The sequence below is a fragment of the Dendroctonus ponderosae genome, unplaced genomic scaffold, assembly GCF_020466585.1.
Source record: "Dendroctonus ponderosae isolate FM_Combo_2020 unplaced genomic scaffold, Dpon_F_20191213v2 Dpon_F_20191213_7, whole genome shotgun sequence".
NCBI lineage: Eukaryota > Metazoa > Arthropoda > Insecta > Coleoptera > Curculionidae > Dendroctonus > Dendroctonus ponderosae.
The window spans coordinates 2,680,379-2,692,170 of record NW_026018916.1 but is presented as its reverse complement, the minus strand read 5'-3'; the positions used below and the strand labels follow the sequence as shown (position 1 = coordinate 2,692,170).

The following is an 11,792-nucleotide window of genomic DNA, read 5'->3' as shown; positions in this document are numbered from 1 at the left end:
TAGAAAAAAGCTACTGATAAATACTCCGAAAGTTTATAAAACCAAACTTGCTTCCTTTGAATCGAAAAAAAAAATTTCTGACGTGAAAAGCTTTTCTTCTACAAAAATGTAAAGCAAAACTTTCTTGACTCTAATATTTTTGTGCATAGACTAGACTCATTTCACACATAAAAACCGGGCGCAGGCTTACTGCCTAAACTTTTAAAAGCAACAGACACTTTTCCGACTTTTGAAAAAGCATTTTACTCAACTCCTTTAAGTCGTGCCCACATAACTCCCATCAACGATAAACTTCCTTTCACGCCTGAGATTTCTTGGCGGTTTCGCTTCAAGCCAATGAAATATGTTTTGTGATGAAAGCAAATATCGTGTCGTTTGGAAAGCCAATGACACACAGCAAGGCTGCAAAAATCCCCCAAGACAATTAAAATGCACCGTTGAAGCCAATAGAATCGGCTAAGGATCAAACAAACACAATCTGATACGTGAGAAGTTTCACGGGTTTGACCCACAAGGATTTTACGCTCATGCTTCGGATGATTAAACTGTATAAAAAGCGACTCGGATGGTATAATTAATAGAATTAAACTTGACAGAGTCTGAATGGGTTTTTTTGATCGTTCACAATTCACACTGTTTCAACACGAAATTCAACACTTTCAGTCGTCGACAAATGGAGAAAATCCGGTTTTCCGTTTGTGACACAACACAGGAAAACTGTTTGTTTCTTATTGTGTGTGAAATCCCCAAAGCTGGCGAATATTATGCACATCCCATAAACGGCTTCAATCTAAGAAATATTTTTGCGTTGCTTCTGATAAGTACATAAAGATTTCACATTTAGAAATGTTTTCCGGGATTTGAAGCCGTGGTCCATGGGAATTTCTTCCTGACGTTTCGTCCACAACTGCGGCGGACATTATCAAAGGCCATGAGGCAGTGGGCGAAGTGATCTCCCGTGCTTTCCGTTCTAAGACTGGTCCAACTACTGGATCCAGTAGGGCACCTTCGGGATTTAGCCCATGGTGGAGGAAGGTTTTCCCTGATGTTTCGCCAGCACAAGTGGCTGCATCTTCAGAGGTGGGTTGCTCAATGCGGCAATCACCTCTGAACATGCCAAGCCATTCGTGCTTGCAAAAAGTTAGGAAGACATTTTTTTCACCATCGTCTAAAAGCTTGAAAAACTTACCAGTTGGGGCACGACACTGGTTTGGACCCAAAAAATCTCAATCCGAAAATCAGAGATCTCAGATTCGCTTCAGTATAAACTGATTTTTTTAGCCGCAAAGGTATCAACTTGGTACGTAGCAACGCGCTGGCCATCTTGCATCTCTCTCGGGCTTTTATGGGTTCGAGAGAGACTTCCGATGCCAACTGCGTTCTTGAATGGAAAATTCAATTTGGCTTGATTCATTCGAATGAGAATTTGTTAATCATTTCATTTAGTTTGATCTGTCTTTTAGCCAACCAACTCCCCGTGATTTCGAGTTATTTTACTTAATCACAAATACATGCTCAAGAGCGGACAACTCAGCTAATCCATTCTAGAAGGTATGAAAGACATGGAAATTTGAATTTATTGTCTCACGGGAGATCACTTCGGCCACTGCCTCATCGCCTTTGATAATGTGCACCGCAGTTGTGAACGAAACGTCACGAAGAAAATTCCATGGACAACGGCTTCAAAGCCCGAAAAACAGTTCTAAATGTGATTTGACCGGCTGTGAAAGCCTTCATAGACTGATAGATTAAGATTATTCCGGTAATTTTCAGCAATTTCTGCATTTTCAGTCAGTCTGCAAAAAGCATATGGCAAGTGCAAATAGCTAAAAATCAAAAAAACTGAAACTAATTTCGCAAATATTGCAAATTTTCGGATAATATGCGTGAAACACAAACGAATTAAACTGAGTAAGCATTGGTAATGAGTTAATCGAATATTGATGGTGCTCTCGAGTGAACGTCGCGAAAGATTAATTTAACGCTCCTGAATGATGGACGTTTCTAATAAATTGAAATGGTTCGCATGAAACCGAGCCAATAACTGAAAAACTAGAATAATCACTAAATTTGTAAAACAAATCGTTCAATCGACAAGAAAAGGAGAAGAACTAGAACACACTTATGCCCAGAAGCATAAGATTCGCTCGCTCTGAATTGTTCAAAAATGCCTGTTTTTCTCGTCAGGAATCGAGGAAAACGTCTGCTGTTATAGTGGGCATTCAACGCATTTAAAATCCAAAATCTAGAAGATTGACAACTGCAGGCAACAGTGCATAGAAAACAAGAGCGGATTTTGCAAATAATCCCACAGCCAAAAATGTATTCATTTCAATCGACAAACTTCGGTTCCATGGCAACTTTTTACTTTGCAAAATTATCCACGGATTTTTGCCTGAAATGGGTAATTCAGTGATTGATACTCTACCAATATACGCCTATAAATCAGCAACCACACATTAACATTTATAAATCATTCTTTGCGGTTCGGGATATTTGGTGTAGAGTAAAAACCGGTGGGGTTTTTTCGCATCTGAAAGCAGGTTTTTCGGGTGTTGCTTTCAAATGTTTAATTACATTTGACAATAGCACTTTTTTGCAAGATCAAGCAAAAGCAAAAAACCGCTTACAAATTATATACAACAATTAAAAACCAAATGTAAATCATTCTCATTCGAAAAATTTGGTAAAATGCAGTATAGCCGCTGTACGATTTTATGTGCTGGCTGTAAATGCAGGAATTGCTGTTGGTACCAGAGCCAACGAGACTTCGGATATGGCAGTTGCACCAGGCCACTAACATTTCAAGAATTCCACTGGTACTGCATGGGTCAGTTGAAACCGTGCGCTGTTAATCGATGATAGGGTACCATCGGCGAGTGACCCTTTTTAACCCTTCTGAACGCGTGTCTGTGATTTAGTTTCGTGTTTTTCTCTGTTCATCCTCCACATCTACCGTGCGTGTTTTGTGTGTCCTTTTTTATCAAAATGACCAAGAAGTACACTTTGGTAAGCATTTCCTGGCTTCAATTATTAACTGAGGTTGCGACTTGTCAAGGCAAATATTTCATGGATGAAAAAATGTTCGATTTGAGTGGAATTTTGCGGTTTTTCGCACAACATCCACCTAGCCCAAGGGGCAAAGCTTCAAAGCTCGATCCGATTAGTGAAAAGCTTTCAAACGCTACGTGCGATTTGCAGCACAGAGATCGAGTTAGTTTAAACGTAGTTAGAAGGTTGCAAACATATTTAGTTGGTTTTGTTATTGCAAAAGAGAAGCGACGCCCGTAATCGAAAACGCACGCCTTAATCCAAAATAATAGCCAATTTATTGTCCAAACAATTCGGTGGGTGGTGATTGGTGTCAGTATTGCAGATTAAATCTGGCTAATTATTAATCATGTGTAGAGCGCTTAAATTGACTTTGTTTTTGGCAAACTTATGCGCCAAACTAAACTGGATTAATTGGAAATAAGCCCGCGTTTTTTCGACTTGGGCCTTCTTTGCTAAGCATTTACGGAACAACGTTATGAATAAAACATCAAGATATCAGATGCAAAGGGCTTCAAGAAGTAGCTTTGAATTCGAGATCGATAATCCTTTTCATCAGGGCTTCGCCTCTCAAGCTGGACCGGAAGTGATAGCGCAATGTAATAAAACTGTCCGCGTTTTATCCTAAAATTGTGAAAAAATTGTACGTTTGAACGAGCAATTTCCACTGTTCTTCAGGGCATTTTACGTTGATCTTGATGTGATACTCTGCACACCACCACTTGCGAGCCATTCAAGTGCGCAATTTCCATTAATGCTAATTAATTGGCGGACTTTTTCAGTCCATTATGCAATTAGATTTTTGAAACGGGGTAAAAGTTCAGAAGTTAGTTGAAAATTAGGTGCGACATTGGCAATGCGATTTCAGGGTTACACTCTATCTGTGGAATACTAATTAGAAAGATAATATTCACGGAACGCATTACAATTGGCAGCATAAACTCACTCATTAAATGCTAATAAGCCAGAATATGGAATAATCTTTTATTGCTTGTAACAATATTACTGCAGGCAGCTGTGATTCAAGGATAATAATGAAATGGTTTTCGACGAGCAGTCAGCGAATCTTTTTAATTTCACGGATTAAAAATTTCATTGAATTTGGCCAAAAGACTTTGCCTTTTGGATCAACAACAAAATATCGAGCAAACCAACCGATTCAATGGGGCTTGGCTATATGAACACATTCCGCCCGAAATCCGTTCTCATATGTGCGTAAAATCGAACTTCCTGGCGGTTTTTTCGGCGAAAAATTGCAAATTACTATTCGCCCATTATTGCGCAAACTAAATATGCCGAATTCGAATGAATGGACCGTCAAATCAAATTACTTCCACATTTGCAGTCCCGGAGGACAAACATCGGATCGCGTTTCGTCACATTTAAAACTGGTTTGGATATGCCAAAGACATTTTCCGTATAGATGCATCAGGCCAGTGAAGCGGACTGAATTACTAATTTTTTAAGCCACTCAACAGGTTTATCCATCAAGAAAGCGGTAACTTTTTTACTGGTCTTCGGGAAAAATACAGAAGAACATTTTGCCGGCCGAAACTGTGATTTTAGAGCAGCCCTTGGAGTTATAGTTTGTACGTGCCTAGAAGCCAACTATCTACTTGTTGGGTGGTGGCGTTTTTTGAAAATCCCATAATTCGTGCTTTAAACAGTCACGATAGTGCCGATGAAAAGCACCTCATATCAGTAATAATTCACAATTACTTCTCCTCTCTATTATTAGTGCAGTTAATTGCCCATAAAAATGCAAACAACGCACAAAAGGATAGAAAACATCGCGGCAACCTGCTGGCTTTAAAAATGAAAATTTATTGACTGCAGAACGAATTGCCATTATTGTCTATGGTGGAAAAATGCAATCTAAACTGTTTAATGCCGAACAGGTTTCCACAATTTTCTTATTAATTCCCATCTAAATTGCCGCTAAGAAAAAATACTTCACTAATTGCTTGTTTTCACTTAGCCGAGCGTATTAACCTTGTGAGTATTAGCATCAGCAACAATTAAACCAGGTTAATTATTGTGCAATTTTTAGCCAACTCTGCTCAATTATCTTTGTTATTATCATCATCATCATCGATTCCAGCAGTTCTCTTTGCCACCAATAAATACCTTTAATATTCACACCCAGTGGCTGAGAAAAGTGGAACGAGCACGCCTTTCCAGTTGAGGCGTAAATTGCTTTTCCGGATATTTTATTTCCGGCTGTTTCAAAGCCAGATATATTACGCGCCGATTGGACGCCACTGAATAGAGAATATCCAGCGCTATAAAGTTTTGAATAAGAGCAGAATCTCCATTAGGTTTGCCTGAACAGCTGCCACAGGATATCACACTTCGACCACAAAACGCGAGCAAATTTTCCATCGAAAATCAAGCGTAATTTTTTTAGCAAACATAAAAGTACGCCGCGCTGACCTTAAAACCTCGAAATCGCCAGTTATTTCAAGTTTATGATCATCGTTAAACAAGGTGCTGTTTAACGTCTAATTAGCACTTTGTTTTACATTATTTTATCTTTGTGTATTGATTATATGGCCAACCTTATGGTCTAAAACTTTAAGCACACATTACATGCTGCGAGTTACCGAACGAAACAATTTGTATTAAACCATGGGAAAATCAATATCATCTTTAGAGACAAGCTTCAGATGAGCCTGATGTAAAAATGCAAAAGCGCCCAAAATATCCCCAAAGTGTAAAGATTTATTGCGAAAGAATCAATGGTTTAATCGGAACGAAATCCACACACCAGCTGGTGCGTCTTGTTATGAAAACTGGAACCAAAATTTGCTTCAGATGAGCTTGATATAAAAACACAAATTCGCCCGAAATACTCCCAAATCGACCCTACGAGTTAGTTGATGAATATGGGACTAAAAGTTCTACATGTACACGGCAACCAGGCGCAAAGTAATGCTAAACTCGCAAAAAAGAAGCAAATGTATTTAATACAGCAGAAAATCTGTCGAAAGCTAACTTATTTCAAATCAGCAAAATAAAGAGAGCGAAATATAAAGAATCCATAAAACTTCGGTTGGTTGCCGGAAAACTAAACTCAGTTCAAGCTAAAACGTTTATAGCTTAGAGATCATTTTTACCAGCTTCCGGCAAGCTGGTGCCCCATCCTCCATTTTAAACCCATAAATCCTAAAAAATCCCTGCACTTTAGGGCTACAATGATTCTATATTTCCGATTTAAGAATTTTTGCTTGAATTTCAGTCAGCTGCATTAGTGCACAACGCAAAAACTAAAATTTTCTTAAATTTTTGACTAACCAAAAAGACCGCAAAGAAATGGCTTAAAAATGGAACTGATGCTCAATTTCCGAGTGATCATTCTGATGTCAAGAATTATTCCACCACAAGAGCAATTCGAGGTGCGGCGCAGTTATCAACTCACTCAACTCACAGAGCGGCATCAACTCAAAAGCGCAACTCAACACAGCGTTACCCAAGCCTTATAACTATCATGAAAACCTCAGCTGAGACGGTTTGGGATAAGCATTGTCCTGTATAGATCAACAACACTTGATTGACACATTCCTGCAACCTGATAATGAAAGCGAAAATTGCAAACAAGCCTTTTTTGGGAAGGGCCATGTCAACTCACAGTTTTTAAAAGATTTATTGAGATAAAAGCAGGCGCGTTCGAAACAAAAAGCTACTTTACGTTGGGATAAATCCATTACCGAAGTCTGTTTTGGTGGCTTGGCTGATTAACCTCTGCAAATGTGCTCAGTCTCGGATTTTTGAACGGGGGTAAGAGAATTTTTCGTAAATCATTCCGGGCGCCTTTTGGCCTTTGAAAGATTTCTGCTTTACCTTTTGAAAATGTTTCCTTTGATGTTAAGAAAGTAGATCTATAATTGAATCAGTTTCAAAACGATGTTCATATTAGTTGCGATTGCAAATGTCTCACTTTCATTATTCAAAGTTTCCTAAGTTTTCCCCTATCTTTTCAGGTGTTCGAACAATTTTCTAATCAATTTCCACCACATATCGATCAAATAGCACCGTATAATCGCAATTAACTTTAATGCAATTTCAATAAAGCCGGAAGTTTTGCCATTTTCTCGGTTTTATGGAGCAGTTGTCCGAACCGTAAACTGATTATGCGGTTAACGCAAAAATTTATTTATAGACGGTAAAACAAAAGACTGAAATCACAGTTTTGCTATTGAATGTCGTAAAAAATTGGAGAACTTAAATACTCAACAGCACAAAGTGTATCTCATTTCAAACTTTAAGTGCACAGTGTAAATTATAAATAACTTTTCCAGTGAAATTGTTAAATGCGGCTATAAAGTTCCTCTAAAGAGAAGATTGGTGCGCTAAAGGGCTTTTAATTTCCAGCGCCCATTCTACAACTATTGCTTGAACGCCAGCGGCAATATTAATGGATTTTTACAAAGCGTAGGTACTCTTCTCGTTAACGCAATTATTGTTCCAAATAATTAGGACATCAGTAGAATTTGTTAATTAAACCTTTGCTCCAAAACGATCAAATAAACGAGCCGCAAAAAATGGAAACAGGGAAGCACACTTCCACACCGTTATCGGTTTATAATCCCTTTCCTGGATTTCTATTCGGGAGAAATTGCTATCGCTGTTTGCATATCAGCTCTATTTGTTTCGGGCCCGACTAATTGCGTGTAAGGCCTGTTATCTAATCATGCAAAAGCAATTTATCTGGATCACACAAGCTCCATGAACACATCAAAGCAAAACATGTTTTCTGCTAAAAGAAACTATAATACAAACAATCCCATTGCGATTATTGGGCAGCGCCCAAGTGCAACTGGAACTGTATTTTCCAAGATTTTCTTCTCACCGGTAGTTAGAAGTGTGGAAAAAGCCAAAAGAAAAAGATGGTCACATGAGACTAATCCTCCTCTCCATTAAAGCGAGTTTTTCCTCACTTAAAGCGGCGGATTTTCGCTTTGAAGTTATATTATGCGACGGATTGAGGGATTGTCGGTGCTACCTTGGTGAATTTAAAAAAAATCGGTGTTGCCCAACGAGCATTCGCTTCGATTTAGTGTCCGAAAAAAACCCTGGGAACTACCAGACATTTCTTATTAAACTACGTTTAACTACACTTAAAGCAGCGCATTTTCTCTTTTGAGCGATTTTGTGAGCCGGAATGTCGGATTTTGAGCTTTTTCTTCTAAAATTTTTGAAAAATTCGTGTTTCCCAACGGCCAATCGCCTCGCTTTAGTAACTGAAAAGATACTGGAAACTCACATAAATTTGCTAATCAAGTGAGTTTTCCATCACTTAAAGCAGCCGATTTTCTCTTTTGCGTAATATTATGGGCCTTATTCAGGAATGTTCCGTTCTTCCTTGACAAATTTTTGAAAAACTCGTGTTTACGAACGGTCAGTCGACTCGTCTAAGCAACTGAAAAATCATGGAAACTTCCAATACTTTTTTTCAAGCAAAGCAAGATTTTTAAAAAAAGGAAGAGTGACATAACATGTGTTTTAACCGACAAAACACAAACTATTTTGTCTTCACCCAGACTCCCATCGCCTCTGTCCGCGTTATGTTTTCCGCGTTTATCGCGTTCGATAGAAAATCGAACAAATTCGCTGTACAAACTAAAAAATGTTTGAAAATTGTCATATCAGCTAGAGGCAACGCATGTTATTCAAATGAGCCGAACAAGTGAGCGAACAATGTTAAATAATCGTACTAATGATCAGCATCGATTAATTCGACAACAAAAGCGCCATTTACATGTTTTGAAACGGAAATGTAATTCAGTTTTTGTAATTTTCAATCAACGCTTAATGCATTATTACACATATTACTTTCCTGATTCGTTCAAGTGAAACAACGTAAGGCGGACAATAGAGACTCATGATATTTCGTAGATTGCCACTTTCTAATAATTATATTTTTACACGCTAATTTCCTCAAGATGGCAATGAAAAAATTGAAAAAAACAGTGGCTTAGAAGAAACAGACATTTACTTACCTTAGAAGTAGCAAAAACGAGTTTTTCGAAGGATTAGGCCTTATATTTATAGTGAAGGCGACCTATCCTCCTAATAGTTTTTGCGCCAAGCATTCATTCTTTACGCGGACAAACGAGATTTATTGCCAGAAAGCTTTGTAATCTCTTGGAAACAACAAACTTAACTCTTACAGAGACTGATAGTCTCGCGGAAGATAATTGTGGCCTCAAGATATCAAAACCAATTCAATTTTGACTTGCTGACTGCGAGGCAGTAAATTCAGAAACCACAGGAGATTGGAATTTGTGCCTGATAACTCTTTTAATGACAGAAACATTGTTACTCCATTTACCTAAAACGTTCGATACACTGACCAGTTGCCCAACAAGCAGTAGCAGAAGGATCGAAAAGTTCATTTATTAACTATTAACCACCTTATCGCTCTAATCGTGAGGGTTCCGTTGGAAAACAATGAGTTCGAGCAGTTCGTGTTCAGATTTATCCGCGTCGGACTTTCATTCTACCTCTAGTGATATTACGAACATTTTCACGAACGGCGCAGCCCGGAAAAGAAAATATTCGAAAACAGTTAAAAAGAGAAAGGGAGGCAAAACACGCCTCAACGAAAAAGTGAGTCGAAACTGGGGATGGTTACTACATTTTGAAGCTTTTGGCTAATCTGGTGCTGAAACAATTGGTTCTTCCGGAAACTAATCTTCTAGACCAAACCTAATTTGAATAAAATTTCGAAATTGCCCATAAAGTTGCAGCAGCGAGCGAAAATTGGGTCAATTAAAGACGCCGTGTTTTTTCGTCAAATTAATGAAATTAGCTTGTTTTGTTTTTATTCGTAATTACTCTCGCAGAGAGCTGAGGGTTAAGCCGAAACCGTGTAAAGCAATTACTGTTGTTTTTACTGTGGCTGTTGGACACCAAACGTGAAATAATGACGTTGTAAGTGAACTTGTTGATGGCATTGTCCTCTTAAAAACCAGCATCATCAAGTTAGGTTTTTTCTGTTTCTGTGCCAAATCAGTAATTAAGAATGCCCGAAAGCGCATTAACAGCAGGCAAACATTTTCCACAACCGCGTTGAAAATGCCGCACGTGAATAGAATTTCGATTTTGCCTGTCTGTTTTTCAACTCGAATATCCTTCAATTAATGCTATAAATTCGCGTTCAAAAATCGTATTGGCTTCAACAACTCCTTCACTCGTTGGGCAAATGGAAAACGTTTTGCTGCCGAGCAAATAGTGAAATTTAATGAAGCGGATGGAGAAACCCTCTATCTAGTTTTATGAGCAGCTGAACTAGTTTTTAGAGCGACTGGATTAGGGGTTCCAAAATGACCGGAACCCAGCCGGGTAAATGCGACAAAACGATGCACGTTTCAGAAAATCGGCTCTTTTCCAAATAAAACTTCTTATTTTTTTTGGCAGTGCTTCAAGAAGTCTTCAACACACTATTTCTTTCAAGAAAACTATTAACAATATTTTTTTGATAAAAAAATACATTTCAGGGTTTTAGTATGTTGCTGTTATTGAAAGAGGGACCAGTGAACAAGTAATTAAACTCCAATAATGTCTAGTCAGTTTATTAACATGCAAATGACGCTTTTTTAGCCAAATTTGCATCCCAACGTGATAAAACACAGTGTTTATCTATCCTGAATAGTTCCACCTCATAAACTTAAGAGTTTATGAGGTGGAATGAGTGCTTGGGGACATTCGTTTGTTCTTTGCAGAATAAAATGGACTCCAGCTCGGAGTCGAGCGCCTCCAAGAGGTTTCCCCAGTACCTAGCAGCTCTATCCGGTAAGCCGCACCGTCCATTCAAGTTGAATCTTCTAAGCCGAAAGTTCTGTAGTGTGTTTAGGATCAGTAGCGGCCGGCTCCGTTCTAGGATGGACTGGGACCATCTCAGAATCCTTGCAGCACAGCGACCTCAACGGCATCCCAGTGGATACGGATGCTTTGGGCTGGATCTCTGGATTTGTCACCCTTGGGGCCATGGTGATCTGTTTCCCCATTGGGTGAGTAGATGGCCACTCCTCCTGCTCCAAAAGCTAAAGCTGCTTTCACTCGCAGGTTTATATGCGATGGGATCGGCCGGAAGTGGGCCTGCCTCCTCACGATCATCCCATTCTCCATTGGTTGGGCGCTGGTCATTTTTTCCTCCGGTACTCTGATGATCTACATTGGCCGGTTCCTAACAGGCCTTGCAGGTAAATGCGCGATTTGAGTGAACTAGATGTGCCTGATTGAAGATCTATTGCAGGAGGAGCTTTTTGCGTGGCCGCTCCCCTCTACACGAGCGAAATTGCTGAAAAGGAGATCAGAGGTGCTCTGGGCAGTTACTTTCAACTTTTGCTCACTGTCGGAGTACTCTTTTCGTATGTGTGCGGGACTGTGACTACGCCGAAAATGCTTTCGATTCTTTGCGCCTTTATCCCCATCGGTTTCGGCGTTGCGTTCTTTTTCCAGCCGGAAACTCCGGTAAGTCAAATTTGAGGCCGAAGAGGTGAAAGTTTGGTGAAAACTACGAGCAATTTTCAGTTTTATCTTCTGAAGAAAGGAGACAAGGAAGGTGCTTTGCGCAGCCTTCAGCGACTCAGGGGCCCAGATTATGATAGCGAAGCGGAACTGAAGGACCTGCAGGATCAGCTTGATAAAAGCGAGCAAAACAAGGTGAAACCTTCTTGTCAATCTGGAAAGTGATAGTATTTATGAAAATAGATAGACTTTCGAGGCCATTCCTTGAA

General features: G+C 39.3%; 1 protein-coding gene across 1 annotated transcript in view; it reads left to right on the top strand.

Annotated features, from left to right (window-relative positions):
* Positions 1-2,738: 2,738 nt before the first annotated feature.
* LOC109539207 (facilitated trehalose transporter Tret1-2 homolog) overlaps positions 2,739-11,792 on the top strand; it is a gene marked incomplete in the record, with an annotated part of 10,578 nt that continues 1,524 nt past the window's right edge. Inside the window, 6 exon segments of the mRNA XM_048668267.1 lie at positions 2,739-3,009; positions 10,776-10,845; positions 10,898-11,063; positions 11,119-11,255; positions 11,309-11,526; positions 11,587-11,718. Of these exon segments, the coding sequence (XP_048524224.1) occupies positions 2,989-3,009; positions 10,776-10,845; positions 10,898-11,063; positions 11,119-11,255; positions 11,309-11,526; positions 11,587-11,718 (744 nt within the window).